Source organism: Bubalus bubalis, chromosome 18 (genome assembly GCF_019923935.1).
Source record: "Bubalus bubalis isolate 160015118507 breed Murrah chromosome 18, NDDB_SH_1, whole genome shotgun sequence".
Taxonomy (NCBI): Eukaryota; Metazoa; Chordata; class Mammalia; order Artiodactyla; family Bovidae; genus Bubalus; species Bubalus bubalis.
Genome location: NC_059174.1, coordinates 10,306,421 through 10,323,462, shown reverse-complemented (window position 1 = coordinate 10,323,462; position 17,042 = coordinate 10,306,421). Strand labels below are relative to the sequence as shown.

General features: G+C 48.3%; 1 protein-coding gene across 3 annotated transcripts in view; it reads right to left on the bottom strand.

Annotated features, from left to right (window-relative positions):
• Positions 1-17,042, bottom strand: part of ATP2C2 (ATPase secretory pathway Ca2+ transporting 2) — a 76,279-nt gene that overhangs the window by 18,200 nt on the left and 41,037 nt on the right. For all 3 annotated transcript variants that reach the window (XM_044932215.2, XM_044932214.2, XM_006045715.4), the window contains 5 exons: positions 14,915-15,064; positions 14,769-14,837; positions 13,927-14,002; positions 9,830-9,896; positions 14-138 (listed from right to left, as the gene is read on the bottom strand). In XM_044932215.2, coding sequence (XP_044788150.2) covers positions 14-138; positions 9,830-9,896; positions 13,927-14,002; positions 14,769-14,837; positions 14,915-15,064 — 487 coding nt within the window. The remainder of the gene's footprint in view (positions 1-13; positions 139-9,829; positions 9,897-13,926; positions 14,003-14,768; positions 14,838-14,914; positions 15,065-17,042) is intronic.

The following is a 17,042-nucleotide window of genomic DNA, read 5'->3' as shown; positions in this document are numbered from 1 at the left end:
AGGAGCTCCTTACCTAAGGTCTCCACGATCGGCAGCTTCTTCACAATGACTCGCTTCCGGGCCATGCGCAGCACTCCCAGGACCAGCGTAACCGTGACGACGATGGGCAGACCCTCGGGGATGGCGGCCACAGCCAGGCTGGATGGAAAAGGCCAGATGTGTCACCTTTAACGTGCACTTAATGTGATGTGAAGTCCAGCTGACGTTGATCACGTGTTTGCCCGGTGACGCTCACCTGTGGGGTCTCCACCTCTCTGTTCTATTCTCTGCTCCCAGTCCTATGATCCACCTGCCTCCTTCTTCAGTGTCCACTGCTCTGAGCTTCCCCCTGCAAAACCCTGTTCTCCTATCAGACATCCACACTTTAGTGTGAATTAGTCTGTCCAACATTTTGCCTGTTTAAGTACTTTTGCATTTAATTGTTGCTATTATGAAAGTCTTGGACCCTTGAAAGAAATTTCCAGGATCACACAATAAGTGGACTTTTTGGGTTCAGAAAGTCCCTGGGTTAGTCTAATGGTTTAGACAGTTTCTGTGAGAAACCAGACAAGGACATGAAAACTGGGGGAGATGACGTAACACAGCGATGCCTTTGCCTAGCTTTGCAGGTTGTTTTGGTGTCTGTTCACTTCTTTAGGACCCCTTCCCCACACTTTCTGTACCACGTGGCCCCACCCCACAGTTGATTGGATTATAGGAGAACATGTGACTCAAGCTGAACCAATAAGCTCCTCCCCTGGGAATCTGCATTGGAAGCACAGAATCCCCTTCCTGTGGCAAGTGTTGTGTCTTGCCAGTGACCGCAGACCGATGGGGGAGGCTCTGGAGGGGAGGCAGACTGCAGAGCTGTGCAGTGAGCGTCACCACACCACACCCAAAGGGCTCGCTCTTTGCACAGCAGAGGCCTGCAGGTAGTCAGTAAATATTTGCTGAACACACAGGAATGAGTGAATTCATGGCAAGTGCAAGAGCCCAGACACACCCTGGCCTCACACATACTGAGCGCTCTACACAGGTGGTCCATAACCAGAAAGCCTGGCTGATGATGTCCATCCAGCCAAGCCACACACGGCTGCAGTATTTCATCAAACCTGAGGTGCTGTTGATTAGAGAGGGCACCATTATCTTGTGCATCACTAAAGAAAGGTAAAATACTGCCCATTAACCAACGACACAGTGCTTTCTTATCACCTCACTTGTGAGAAGCAGTCTGACTGCAGAGAAGGTAAAAAGTGAAAAAGAGTGTACATCTTAGAAGTGAGGAAATATGGTATGAACGGCGATCTTTTACCCGGAGACAAAGACGCATTCAGGGGAAAGTTACATAAACCAAGGTGACAGAGTTTGGTCAAGAGACTATGCCTGGTTTCTACGGTAACAGCAAGAAGGTTCCTTGGTTTTATGGCATGGGCTGACAAGACCGGCTAAGCAAACATTTGCGAAGGGTTATTGCCGGCCCTTCCCTCCTATATGGCATGGGAAGAACATTGTGTGTGTCTGGGTGCTTTCGTCAAAATAAAAAAATTAATTGGCAAACTAATAAAGATTAGGCTAGACCAGGAAAAGCAAGTGGACCTTGGCTCATCCTGAAGGTCCCTTGCTGCAGAGGGAAGCAGGAAAAAGTTTTTAAAAGGATGATTCTTGGGTTATTTGTTTTGGAGAATCTCTTGCACGCTGGCTATCTTGCCATTTCTAACTTATGATTGAGAGGTTCTGAGTGATTTCACTTCTGCTAAAAACTGAAGAGTCTTGGGACTTCCCTTGCTCCCTCCTCCATACCTCTGCCCAGCCAGTCCCCTTCCCATGTGGTCCAGTGGCTGAGACTCCGGGCTCCCAATGCAGGGGCCCCGGGTTTGATCCCTGATGGGAGAACCAAATCCCACAAGCTGCAACTAAGAGTCTACACGCTGTGGCTAGGAGACCCGGCACAGCCTACAAAAGAAAGGAGTGCGGAAAACAAAGCAAAGCTGAAGAGCCTCGTTGTTCCCAAGTCACAAGTGAAACTGCAACTAAGAGTTCACATGCTGTGGCTAGGAGACCCGGCACAGCCTACAAAAGAAAGGAGTGCGAAAAACAAAGCAAAGCTGAAAAGCCTCGTTGTTCCCAAGTCACAAGTGAAACAAAAAGACTTGGTTTTCTTTCGAGTTTACCGGAGATAGAGTGTGATGAATGGGGTGAAAGGAGCTGTTAAGACCAGAAATCAGAAATAACCTTGGGGAGGGACTTCCCTAGTGGTCCAGTGGCTAAGACGCCACACTCCCAATGCTCGAGTCCTGGGTTCAATCCCTGGTCAGAGAATTAAGACCTGGTACAGCTAAATAAATAAATAAGTATTTTTAAAAAATCACCCTGGGGAGGTGGGGTTGGGGTGCACATAGGAGCCTATTCTCTTACAGACCTGGAACTATTTAACAGTCTTTTTGGCTCTTGGAACTCTCCATGGTTGATGACATGGGTCGCGATGCGCCCTCACATGGAGGAGGTTCTCATTCATCATGGTCTGAAGGCTCTGCTTATTCTGGGAGCCCCTCACAGCTGAGGCTCGCCCTCTGCCCCTAACCCAGCCTTTGAAAGACCTAGTCATCTGAGCCCCCTTTCCAGCACCCAGCCTTCCTCCCTGGCCCCACCTCTTGCTGGAGTCCCAGCTGGGGTGGCTGGAGCCACAGCCTCACTTCTCTGATGCTTCTCTGAAGACTGATGCTTCCTGAACCGACAGCATCCGTATCCCCAGGGAGCCTGTTAGGAATTCAGGGTCTCCCATCCCCCCCACCCTCTAGCCTGAGTCACAGTCCCTGCAATCTGTTTGGGACAAGCTCTCCCAGGGACCCTCATGTGGTGAGGTTAGTTACAGTCAAGTCCAAGGCCCCCAGCTCTACAGCGTCCTCCTCTTGGGGAAGCCCTGCCCTCACCTCCAACTCCACTGTCCACGGCCACGCCCCTGCTCCCTCCTCCCGCGCCTCAGAACACGCTGCAGTTCACGCCTCCCACTGCCTCTCTGCTCCAAAGGAGAGCAGAGATGGCCGCACGGTGCGTGGAGAAGGGTTCTGAGGATGTGATTGGGCTCTGGAGGAAACGGGGCCCGTGAGGTTCCATGTGATCAGCCCCTAAGGGACCCCCCGCCCCCAACCCCATCCGGTCTCATCCCCCAGCCAGCTGCACCTCCTTCTGGGTTCCGCGGATGAGCCAGGCTTGCTGCCTCCTCCACGCCTCTGCCCCCCAGCCCCCTGCCGCCAGTCCCCTGTCTGAAGGCCTGCCCTTCCCACCCCTAGCAGGTCCGCATCTCTCCAGCTTCAACTCCTCAGAGAAACCTCCAGCTGACTTTTCTGGGGACACCCCTTCTGATCTCCCCATTTAATCCCTCTCTCAGCTGTCGTCTCCTGTGCAGTACTGATCAGAAGTTGTGACTATTTGCTAACATTCACTTAAGTTGTTCACGTTTACTTTCCCCTCCAGCCTGCATACTCCAAGGTCCAGCTCCAACAGCAGTGGACGAGGCAAGTACACAGTAAGCAGCTGCTCAGCAAACACGTGCGGGGCAAGTAAACAAGCCAACTGCCAGGACCACAGGCAGCAGGAGGAGAGTCCCTGTCCTGCCCGGGTGGTGGCCGGAGCACTGGCCGGGACCCTGGCTTTGGAGCAGAATGCACGGGGTTGGCAGTCTGTCTCCTCCGCTCCCGGAATCCTGTAACTCTGGGCAAGTGTGCTGGCCTAAGCTCCAGCTTCCCCATCAGGAGACCAGCCTGCCTGGCAGAGTGGTCCATGATGAACAAGGCCACGTGTTCCTCCAGCGCCCCACCCCTCCTCGACCCTGGCCTGTGCCACCTTCACTTTCCTGAAGATTCTAGAACCGACTCACCTAGTGTACTCAACATTCAGATACCGACACAAGGAAAAACGGCCATCGAAAGCTCTGGGTTCTGTTTTCCTTTATTCCATTCAGGGCACACATAGCTCAGGAGACAAAGTCAGGCCACCCTATTCAACTTGAGATCATGACTTTGTCTATTCAAAAGAACACCTTGGGGGACTTCCCTGGTGGTCCAGAGCAAGACTCCATGCTCCCAGTGCAAGGGAACAGGGTTCTATCCCTGGTCAGGGACCTAGATCCCACATGCTGCAACTCAGCCCCAGCGCAGCCAAATAAGTAAGTACTTTAAAAAAAAAAAAAAACTAAAAAAAAAAAACCCTCAAAAAATAAAAAAAATAGTCATTGAATACTTCTGTAACAGGACACATACCTGCCCACAGGTGGACTTTGCCCGCCTGCCTCTCAATGTACACAGTGCCCCAATGATTTAAAAAGAGGCATTTGGAATGTTGAAAGACCCATACCTGAATCTCTTCCTACTGCTAACTGCCAGGCAACGGCATCCATTCATTTATACACAGATGGACTTGACTAAGTACCAGAGACGTGTGCATTCCAACCCCAATGCAAGGCTCTCTTGCCTACACTGGCCGGCACCCCACGGCCTCCACACTTCACACTGGATGCCCCATCCACTGGGAGTGCCTCACTGTCATTTACTATAATGGCACTTCCAACTCAGCTGTTTGCAAACAGTTTCCTTTTTTTGTATACATTAGAAAGGCTCCAAGGATCCTTGTAATAACAGCTTTCTTAATTACCTGCTTTCTGTTTTCTTTGTTAAGATGTAATTCACATATCATAAAACTCGCCCTTCTAAAGTATACAATCCAATGGGTTTTAGTATATTCAGAGTTGTATAACCATCACCATAATCACTTTTAGAACCTCTTGCTGCTGCTGCTGCTGCTGCTAAGTCGCTTCAGTTGTGTCCGACTCTGTGCGACCCCAGAGATAGCAGCCCACCAGGCTCCCCCGTCCCTGGGATTCTCCAGGCAAGAACCCTGGAGTGGGTTGCCATTGCCTTCTCCAATGCATGAAAGTGAAAAGCGAAAGTGAAGTCACTCAGTGGTATCGAACCTCTAAGAATCCCCATAACTGTTGTGGTCCCTTTTTATTTCCTGACCTCATCTCCTGACAGGCACTTTTTCTGTCTGTATGAATTTGCCTATTTGGGGCATTTCATAAAAACAAATGGCTTCCCTGATAGTTCAGTTGGTAAAGAATCCACTTGCAATGCAGGAGACCCGGGTTCAATTCTTGGGTCGGGAAGATCTGCTGGAGAAGGGATAGGCTATTCACTCCATTATTCTTGGGCTTCCCTGGTAGCTCAGTTGGTAAAGAATCTGCCTGCAATGCAGGAGACCCCAGTTCGATTCCTGGGTCAGGAAGATTCCCTGGAGAAGGGAAAGTCTACCCACTCCAGTATTCGACTTTCACTTCACTTCATAAAAACAAAGTCATAGTATGCGGCCATTTGTGTCTGGTTTCCTCCTCTTCGGGCTTCCCAGTTGCATCAGTACTAATGTATCTGCCTGCCAGTGAGGAGACGGGTGTTCCCTCCCTGGGCTGGGAAGATCCCCCGGAGGAGGAAATGGCAACCCACTCCAGTATTCTTGCATGAGAAATCCCAAGGACAGAAGAGCCTGGCAGGCTACAGTCCATGGGGGTCACAAAGAGTCAGACACGACAGCACACACCATACATTCGCCCTCCTCTTAGCCGCATGTTTCTATGGCAACCACCCTGTATCAAATGCAGTGCTTCACTCTTTTTTGTGACTGAATAATAATACACTGCATGTTGCTTATCTGTCCGTTAATTGATGGGCATCTAAGTTTGTTTACATCATGGGTTTGATGTACTAAGTATAAATTTTTGCTCACCAACATTAAATATTTAATAAATATTAAAATAATTTCCCACATATCACCTTTGGAAGTGGTCAAACAGGAGATGGCAAGAGTGAACATCAATATTTTAAGAATCAGTGACCGAATGGACAAGAATGGGCAAATTAATTCAGATGACCATTACATCTACTACTGTGGGCAAGAATCCCTTAGTAGACATGGAGTAGCCCTCACAGTCAACGAAAGAGTCCAAAATGCAGTACATGGGTGGCAATCTCAAAAATGAAAGACTTTGGTTCATTTCCAAAGCAAACCATTCAACATCACAGTAATGCAAGTTTATGCCCCAAAAACTAATGCTAAAGAATTGGAATTGCATGGTTATACGAAGACCTACAAGACCTTCTAGAACTAACACCAAAAAAAAAAAAAAATGTCCTTTTCATCATAGGGGATGGGAATGCATAAGCAGAAAGTCAAGAGATACCTGGAATAACAAGCAAGTTTGGCCTTGGAGTACAAAATGAAGCAGAGCAAAGGCTAACAGAGTTTTGCCAAGAAAATGCACTGATCATAGCAAACACCCTCTTCCAACAACACAAAAGACGACTCTACACAGGGACATGACCAGATGGTCAATACTGAAATCAGATTGATTATATTCTTTGCTGAAGATGGAGAAGCTCTATGTAATCAGCAAAAACAAGACCAGGAGCTGACTGTGGCTCAGATCATGAACTCCTCATTGCTAAATTCACCTAATTTGAAGAAAGCAGGGAAAACCACTAGGTCATTCAGGTATGACCTAAATCAGAACCCTTATGATTATACAGTGGAAGAGAACCCCATAACTGTTGGGGTCAAACAGATTCAAGGGATTAGATCTGGTAGACGTAATACCTGAAGAACTATGGATGGAGGTTTGTAACATTATACGGGAGGTGGATCAAAACCATCCCCAAGAAAATGAAATGCAAGAAGGCAAAATGGTTGTCTGATAAGGCCCTACAAATAGTTGAGAAAAGAAGAGAAGTGAAAGGCAAAGGAGAAAAGGAAAGATATATCCATCTGAATGCAGAGTTCCAAAGAATAGCAAGGAGAGATAAGAAAGCCTTCCTCAGCGAGCAATGCAAAGAAATAGAGGAAAACAACAGAATGGAAAAGACTAGAGATCTCTTCAAGGAAATTAGAGATACCAAGGGAACATTTCATGCAAAGATGGGCTCGATAAAGGACAGAAATGGTATGGACCTAACAGAAGCAGAAGATATTAAGAAGAGGTGGCAAGAATACACAGAACTGTACAAAAAAGGTCTTAATGACTCAGATAACCACGATGGTGTGGTCACTCACCTAGAGCCAGACATCCTGGAGTGGGAAGTCAAGTGGGCCTTAGGAAGCATCACTCTGAACAAAGTTAGTGGAGGTGATGGAATTTCAGCTGAACTATTTCAAACCCTAAAAGATAATGCTGTTAAATTGATGCACTCAATATGCCAGCAAATTTGGAAAACTCAGCAGTGGCCACAGGATTGGAAAAGGTATATATATTGGATTTCATTCCAATCCCAAAGGGCAATGCCAAAGAATGTTCAAACTTCTGCACAACTGCACTCATTTCACATGCTAGCAAGGTAATTCTCAAAATCCTTCAAGCTAGGCTTCAGCAGTACGTGAACCAAGAACTTCCAGATGTATAAGCTGGATTTAGAAAAGGCAGAGGAACCAGAGATCAAATTGCCAATATCCTCTGGATCATAGAGAAAGCAAAGGAATTCTAGGAAAACATCTACTTCTGCTTCATTGACTATGCTAAAGCCTTTGACTGTGTGGATTACAACGAACAGTGGAAGATTCTTAAGGAGATGAGAATACCAGACCCACCTTACCTGCCTCCTGAGAAACATGTATGCAGGTGAAGAATCAACAGGTACAATCAGATATGGAACGAGATGGTTCAAAATTGGAAAAGGAGTACGTCAAGGCCATATATTGTCACTCTGCTTATTTAACCTACGTGCAGAGTACATCATGCGAAATGCCAGGCTGGATGAAACACAAGCTAGAATCAAGACTGCCAGGAGAAATATCAATAACCTCAGATATGCAAATGACACCACCCTAATGGCAGAAAGCCAAGAGGAACTAAAGAGCCTCTTGATGAAGGTGAAAAAGGAGAGTGAAAAAGTTGGCTTAAAATTCAACATTCAAAAAATGAAGATCAGGGCATCCAGTCCCATTACTTGATGGCAAATAGATGGGGAAAAAATGGAAACAGTGACAAATTTTACTTTCTTGGGCTCCAAAATCACTGCAGACAGTGACTGCAGCCATGAAATTAAAAGACACTTGCTCCTTGGAAGAAAAGCTATGACAAGCCTAGATAGCATATTAAATAGTAGAGACATCACTTTGCCAACAAAGGTCTGTATAATCAAAGCTATGTTTTTTTCCAGTAGCCATGTACTGATGTGACAGGTGGACCATAAAGAAGCTTGTGTGCTCAAGACTTAATACTTTTGAACTGTGATGTTGGAGAAGACTCTTGAGAGTACTTTGGAGACCAAACCAGTCAATCCTAAAGGAAATCAACCCTGAATATTCATTGGAAGGACTGATGCAGAAGCTCTAATACTTAGGCTACCTGATGTGAAGAGCTGACTCACTGGAAAAGACCCCGATGCTGGGAGAGACTGAGGGCAGGAGGAGAAGGGGAGACAGAGGATGAGATGGTTGGATGGTATCACCGACTCAGTGGACATGAGTTTGAGCAAACTCCAGGAAATAGTGAAGGACAGGGAAGCCTGGTGTGCTACCGTCCATGGGGTTGCAAAGAGTTAGACACAACTGAGTGACTGAACAACAACGTATCACCTGAACCATCTTATAGACAACACAAGGTGGGGGTCCCACCCTGTGGAAACCAACATGGGCCTGAAGTGGCTCCTTCACATCCTAGATCACCAGTTGCCCCTCTGCTGGGACAAGCCTGTGTCTGCAAGCAGCCATGGAAAAGCTGTGGCAACTCCCCCTGCCTGCCTCTGCTCCTCCAGCAGGACCTGGGCTGGGATAGTTGTTTATGAGCATCGCCAGGCCGGGGAAGGCAGGTTCCCCGGGCTTAAAGCCCACACCCCGGTTCTGCTCCCTGCCATCAGCCCTGTGTCTTCTGTCCTCTCCTGCAGCCATCTCCATAAACCAAGGGCTGAGTTCCAGATGCTAATTAGAACACACACTCACCTTGTGTTCAGTTTGGCTGCAGGCACCTGCAAGGGGCACCAGGGCATCCTCATGCACCCTTAGGAGGGTTGATGTCACCCCCATTTACAGAGGAGGACAAAGAGAACCAGAAAGTGAAGATGCTTGCCTGGGGTGGCCCCGCTAGCAAGCGGCAAAGTGTTGGTCGCTCAGTCATGTCTGACTCATTGTGACCCCATGGACTGTAGCCCACCAGGCTCCTCTGTCCATGGGATTTCCCAGGCAAGAATACTGGAGTGGGTAGCCATTCCCTTCTTCGGGGGATCTCCCCAACTAGGGATCAAACCTGGGTCTACTGCTTTGTATGCAGATTCTTTACTGTCTGAGCCTCCAAGGAAGCCAGCAAGTGGCAAAGGCAGAAACTAAACTGGGCAGGCTGGTTCTCAGTTCAGTTCAGTTCAGTCGCTCAGTCGTGTCTGACTCTTTGCGACCCCATGAACTGCAGCACGCCAGGCCTCCCTGTCCATCACCAACTCTCGGAGTTCACTCAGACTCATGTCCATCGAGTCAGTGATGCCATCCAGCCATCTCATCCTCTGTCGTCCCCTCCTCCTCCCGCCTTCAATCCAGAACTGACTCATTTGAAAAGACACTGATGCTGGGAAGGATTGAAGGCTGGCTCTGGAGTCCATATTTAGCCAGGAAGACATAAACCCATGGCTCAGGGGACAAGGACGAGGAGCTGTCATTCCTTTTTCTGACGTTCATTGGACACCCCCACCACCAGACAATGCGTTGCAGGGGGACTGGGGCTTGGAGGGGAGGGGCTGCATCTGCCCCACACCGTTCCTGCCCCCAAACTCCCCACCTTCTCTTGCTGCACAAATGAAGGGCAATGGCCCAGCACCCTTACCTGACCCCGATGGTGAACATGCTGAGCAGGTGTTTCCCTTGCAGCCAGCCAGTGAACATGATCAGGCCTGGGAGGAGATGGAAACACACACATAAGTACACACACACATGTATGCATACACACACACACACATATGTATATATACAGGCTTAAGAAGAAGGGTGGCAGAGGATGGGATGGTTGGATGGCATCACTGACTCCGTGGACATGAATTTGAGCAAACTCTGGGAGATAGTGGACAGGGAAGCCTGGCGTGCTGCAGCCCACGGGGTTGCAAAGAGTCAGATGTGACTTAGCGACTGAACAACAGCAACAGAATGTTTATGAACACACGCACACACCCATCCACACACACACAAGTACGTTCTTCAACGTCTGAAGGCATTCCAAACTCATTTCCTTAGTGTTTACGGAAATACAGACACAGAGCAATTATGAATAACTTCACTTGTCACCTCTCCCATTTTTAAGGAAGGAACTCTCCTGCTTACAAAAGAGGATGGTTTTCCTTTTTCAGGAAAGGATCAAGTCAGTTCAAGTAAAAGAAACAGCCACCCGGTTTATTTGGGGCTGTTTGCAACATTTCTGAGCTATTCCAGAAGTTTCCCACAGGCTGTATGTTTACAGGACTTGCCCCAAGGTTTCTGACGTGACCAACGACAGCCGCTCCCCTGATGGGTTCACGATCTGGTCTCTCTTAGCTGATTTTATTCTGCATTTTTGTGATTAAAGACATTCCTTATCCTATTTTTCTCTTTCATCAATTGTTGGCCCAGTATTTAAACACCAGACACTGTGTTAGACACGGGGTATGTGGACAGTCAGAGATGGAGCCTTCAGGTAAAGAAGTGGATGACTCATGCTGGGGCCCATGAAAGGCCCGAGATGTTCTGGCAATGGGGCAAAGTTCAGGGTCCACCAGGCATGGCCTCAGTTTGCTCATCTGTAAAGTGGAGGAAATGACTACATCTTCCTCAAGGACTTGTTTTAGGATTTAAGATGTAACAATGCCCTTGGAGATCTCAGCATGGCTCCTGGCCCACAGTAACACCAAGTCCTGAACTGCTGCGGCCACAGTTACAAGACAGGTGAGGGGGAAGTAGGAGGTGAGAGGAGTTGCCTGTTGACACATCCTGGGGGCCTTGCCGAAGAGCATCAGCTGTGTCTTGCAGGGAAAACAGAGCCAGGTGAGTTTTCTGCTGGGCAGTAGTGGCGTGTGTGTGTCTGCATGTGTTTGGGTACGTGTGTGTTGGGGGTAGAGAGGTCATAAGATCTGATTTATTGGGGTTTCTTTTTCTTTTTTTTTTCATACTTTGACTAGCAACAGAACTCAGTAGTCAAAATCTTAGCAGGAACCCAAATAAACCTAGAAAGATTAGGGGGAAGTTTTACTAAAAATAGGGGCAGAGCCAACCCACAGGACCTGTCCCCATCCTGGGCCCTGCCACAGGAGGAGGCTGGGGGCCTCACAAAAGCCAAATGTGCTTATTTCTTCCCAAATTCAGGTTTGGTAATTTTCCATCGGTATCTAGAAATAGGACATTGTGAGTATTGAGACCACAGAGGTGACAAACACCACTTTCCCCTGAAACCGGCTGTTAAGCCTTTACCAGCATACCACTCTTTCCCAGCATCCCTAGGCCTTTCTAAGGGTTCACAACTCCCACTCTGCCAGAGCAGTTCTTGAAATATTTACTAAAAAGAGAAAACATCTGAGCGGTTATCACAGGCCTGGCCATGGACATGCCAATTTAAGTTCTAAGTTAACATGAGGAATAATGGCTTATATGAGGCAGTGACCCTGCAGCATCTCTGACCTTTGACAGATTTCATCCTGTGGAAAGGCCTGCTACGAGCATCTATTTGACAATCTGTCTTAAAGCACACCTACTTGGTATTTTCTCTGGGGGCTAGTGCTACAGCCCGTTCTCCTTCTGGCAACCCCAGGGTCTAGAGCAGGTCGCAGACAGCTTTTCCTCCAACAGGTTGGGTAGAAAACAGCACTTGCTTTATGAGCCATATGGTCTGTTGCAGCTCAAGTTGGCCATTGCAGTGTGCAAATGGCCATAGATAATATATGAATGGGTTTGGCTGTGTGCCAATAAAACAGTTATTTGTGAACACTGAAATTTGATTTTCATATAAGGTTAATGTCAGAAGATAGTCTTCTTCTGATTTTTGTAAAAGTCTTGGCTTGTGAGCCGCACAAAACAGGTGGTGAACCCGATTTGGCCTGGGAGTCAGAGTTTCCACCCCCTGCTCTAGAGAGTAAAGGGGCCCTCTGGGCAGCCAGGGGCGTGTGGGCTTCCATCCACCCTGTCCCAGATGCCTGATCAGTGTAACCCTAAGGAGGGCAGGTGAATGATGGCATAGAGCCACTCTCCCTCCATGACAGACATCACTAATCTATCACAGTCCTCCTCCACCATACCTGAGCACGGCCTCCAAATCCTCTCACAAGCACAGAGCCCTCCCTGGCTGTGATAAGACTTGGCAGGTTAAGATAAAACCCACTTCCCATGAAACTGCTCCAGGGAAAACTAGGGCGGAAAGGAGGGAAGAGGACACAGAGCTATTCGAAAACAGGAAACCTACTGACTGAGCAAACTCAAAGTACAACATCCAAAATTGACATTTGGAAAGGAGCCTAGAAACTAGAGAGTGGGGAAGGGGTGGCCGGGGAGGAAAGGGCATGCAGGTCTATCTCTAGCACGACAGAATTGAGAGATCCAAATTCAGATCATATCCTCTTAACACTTTGCTAATTTTACAACCTCCTAAAGTTGTAAAGGAATGGGAGATACCTTCCATGCCTTTGGATATATGTTTTCCTTGGTCTGAAATTCCCAATCTTCTCTTTTTTTCACTTGGCAAACTCCTACCCATCCTACAAGACCCAACTTAACGTCACCTCCTCTTTGAAGCCTTCTCAACTCTCCCATGCAAAATTAACAGCTACCTTCACATTTCATATTTGTTCAGGTGTCTCTCTCCTATTTCTCTGGAGTCCTCCAAAGGGAAGAAGCTGTGTCTTACTCATCTCAGTGGCCCCAGAACCTATCGCAGGGTCAAGTGTGTCATAAGATACTCATTAAATGAACCAATGCATCTGGATGACCAGAAGCACAACAAAACTGCTGCTAGGAGGGACAGCTGCCTCTTCTCCCAAGAACTTTCTCCACTCTTCAGTTTTAGCCAGACTCACTAGAGCTCCTCTCATCACTGCTTGTGCTATGGGCAGTGGTTGGCTGCTTTGTTCCTTTATTCACTAAACCAACATTTATTGAGAATCTATAATGGCCCAGGCACTGGTTGACCCTGGAAGCTGAGAACGAAGGACACAGACTCAAAGCCAGAGCTGGAGGCAGCAGGAAGGGGCAGGTGCAGGGACCAGGGTATAATTCAGGAATAAGACCTGAATTTTGGGCTGCAGCACCATGGGGATACTGTTTGGTATGCTGCCAAAGGTCAGGAGGAACAAGCCCAGGCACAGCATAGAAACCTGCCGGTGCACCACCAGACTACATTTCCCAGTCTCCTTTGCAGTTAGGTAGGCCATGTGACTTCATTCCGGCCAATCAAGAATGGGCAAAAGTGATGACTTCACTTCCTGGTCCCTGCCTTTAAAAATGCTCCCCCTCCCACCCCCCCACTCCCCCCAAGTCTCTATGTTCTTTCTTTCCCCATCTGCTGGTTTAACAGAATTATGGCCCACTCCTCCCAGGAACTGGAGGAAGGCAGAACAACAATAGAGCAGGAGCCTGGGACCGCAAGTCAGTGTTCGGAAGTGAGCTACCCGGGAAAGCCATTTCACCAGGAATGTGCCCACGGACTGCAGTGTAAGCAAGAAATAAGTTATGATCATATTAAGCCATTAAAATGTAGGAGCTGCCTGTTACAGCTGCTAGCTTGTCCGATTGATACAGAAACCTCTTGCTGCTGACCAAGAACCTCTGATCCCAAACCCCAGTCCTCACCCAGGTGAGTAGTAAGGTATTTGAGAGACAGCTATGGGTGCACAGGATGGCTCCCTTCCACACCCTCCATCCCCCTCTTCCACCCCCGCCAGGACCCCATGCAGAAACTGCTTCACCCACCAATTATGCCGAATGAGAAGAGTGTCAGTTGCTTCCCCAGCTTGTCCATGCTTTTCTGTAGAGGAGTTTTAGGCGTCTGAAAGGATGAGAACAATGAGTTTGTTAGATGAGATCTGGGAGTGTCCCTCCTGCTTCTATTCTCTCTCTCTTTTTTGTTTTTTTTGGCTGCACTGTGTAGCTTGTGGAATCTTAGTTCCCTGACCAGGGATGGAACTCGTGCCCTCTGCAGTAGAAGCACAGAATCCCAACCACTGGACCGCCAGGGAAGACCCTGCTTGGATTTTTTTATATCTTAAGCTGAGTGATGATTATACAGGGACACATATATAGAAATCCACAGACTGCTACATTTCAGATCTGTGCATATCACCGTAAGTCATATCTTGACAAAAATCCTAATGAGCATTTCAAAGTAAAAAGTTTTTAAAAGTGTACTCACATTAACCATATCATCCTTGTTCCTAAGGAGTAGGCGGGGCAGGTGTCACCAGCTGAGAATCATCTCAAACCCCACCTTACAAGAAACCCAGGGCTTCCCTGCTGGTCCAATGGTTGAGAATCCGCCTGCCAGTATGGGGGACACAGGTTCGATCCCTGATCCAGGAGGATCCCACATGCAGCGAGGCAACAGGCCCATGTGCCACAACTACTGAACCCCGGGGGCCCTAGAGCCCGTGCTCCACAACACCAACTGCAATGAGAAGCCTGAGCACCGCAACGAGCGAGTAGCTGCCGCTCGCCGCAACTAGAGAAAGCCTACACACAGCAATGAACACCCAGTGCAGCTATGAATAAACAAATAATCTAAAAAAGAAAGAAACCCAAAGCCCCCAGTCCCTTACCTCTTCAGCCTGCATCATCTTAAACACTTCTCCGAACTGAGACTTTTCTCCTGTTCCGATCACGACACCCTGCGTCCAGGAGAGAGGGGTGTGAGGTCTGAGGCTGAAGGCCCACAGGCGAGGGACGCCAAGGCCCCGGGGCTCACCTGGCCCTTCCCGCACTGCACCAGGGTCCCCATGAAGACGATGTTGCTCAGGGTCGTGAGGTCACCCTCGCCTGTCAGCGGGGTGTCTGTCTTACTGCTTGGCTCGGCTTCTCCCGTGAAACTGGACTCGTCCACCAGGAGGTCTGTGACCTGGGAAGGAGCAAAGAGAGAAGGCGTAGCACCAGCCCCCCAACCTGTGAGCTGGTTTTCAAAGCCCAGGATAGTGTCTAACACCTTAATGTCACTGGTCGACAGCACACAAGAGCGTGCTGAAATCAGGAAACAAGTATCACAGCGCGGCCTCTGGTGCCTCCAGGAATCAGAAAAGCTTTGCATATGGGACCCCTTTCAGAAAACACAGCAATCTCAAATCCTGTTTTAACACCCTTTTCAATTTTAATAAAACTTTTTAAAAAAACTTAGTTTTTTTGGTTGAATTAGAATATCCCTTTCGGATCATCCTATCTTTCCCCTAACTCCCACATCCTGCCCACCCTGGGGTTCCCACACAATCCGTGTGATTTGAGTAGCACTGAGCCGGGTTACTTGATGATAGCCTAAGGTCATGTCAACACCTGAAACACACATGCAGTCACAGATACACACACTTCCTGATGTTTCCAGGGTGACATTTCCAGAACACCTACTATGCACCAGGTCCAGCACAGAGCACTTCACAAGGCTTATTGCTTAATCCTCACACCCTCCGTGAAAGACACTATTATTTTATCCACTTTATAATATTTTAAAAAATATTTAATTAATTAGTTAATTAATTAGGCCGCACCCGGCTTAGTTGCTGCATGGGGGATTTTCGATCTTCTTTGTGGTGGGGAGGACCTTTTAGCCACAGCACGTGAACTTTTAGCTGTGGCATGTGGCATCTAGTTCCCTGACCAGGGATCGAACCCTGTATTGGGAGCACAGAGTCTTAGCCACTGGACCATCAGGGAAGTCCCTTATCCACTTTCCATTTGGGGAAACTGAGGCATGGGCTGATTAAGAAATCTGCTCTAATCAGCTCATTAGCGGCAGAGCAGAGGTTTGAACCAACACAGTGGCTCCAGAGACTGCATTCTTAACTATGAAGGTCTTGCAGAAGTGACCACAGGCCCAGCAGGTATCACTCAGGAGGTGAGTCTTCCATGGCCAGAACCATGCCAGGTACCACCAAGGATGTGCAAGGTATCTAGGGTATACTCTACCCCTAAGGGGCTTCTCAGTGAAGCAAAAAAAGAGCAACTAAAAGAAGTTATCTTCCTGCAAACTCCCAAAAGAACAGTTAGACCGGCCTTTCTCAAACAGAAGTCTGTGAGTTCTCTATACTCCCAAGTTTTACCATTCAATACCAATCTATAAAAATGTGCACACTTCCAGGGAACCCCAGTCTGCAAGAATGACAGGAGCCACCACTTGCCAAGTAATATCCGTCTAACCCTCCAAGTTCCTAACAGAACCCCGTGGCGTTGGGCCTGATGATGACCCCCATCCCACCCCCTTAGCCCTGTTTCCCAGCTTCCCTGGCAGCTCACAGTGTCTCCACCCTCTGGACAATGGTCTTTGTGAAGATCTTTGAAAGCGGCTGAGCTGACAGGTCCTCCTGGCCCCCTTCACCTTTCTCTCTCTCTGCTTGGGTCATTGTGTTCATGGCTGGAGCTCCACAAGCCATTTTACAGGCACTAACAGGATGCCATGGCCCAAGAGGGCAGAGAGGAGGGCTGGAGAAACCCAGGGCCTTTCTTCCATGGGGAAGCCACCCTGTTGGCTCCACCTCCAGGCTCTCATCACATGAAATAGGAATAAACCCCTGCCTCTTCAAGCCCATGTACCCACCTCAACCTACCGCCACAAACACAACTACTAACTGATCTTCATGTTTTATCTCCAGGACATCGGAGCAAAGTCATATGAGCTCAAGGGGAGCTCCTAACCCACACGAAAGAAGAAATGCGGAAAGTGAGTCATCCAGAACCACCAGATGTTGACCCCACAGGTCCCAGGCAGCAGAAACTACCACACCTCTGTGGTTCAAAACTGGGAAAGGAGTATGTCAAGGCTGTATATCGTCACCCTACCTGGCATGCTGCGTCCGTGGGACTGCAAAGAGTCAGACACAATTTAGCAACTG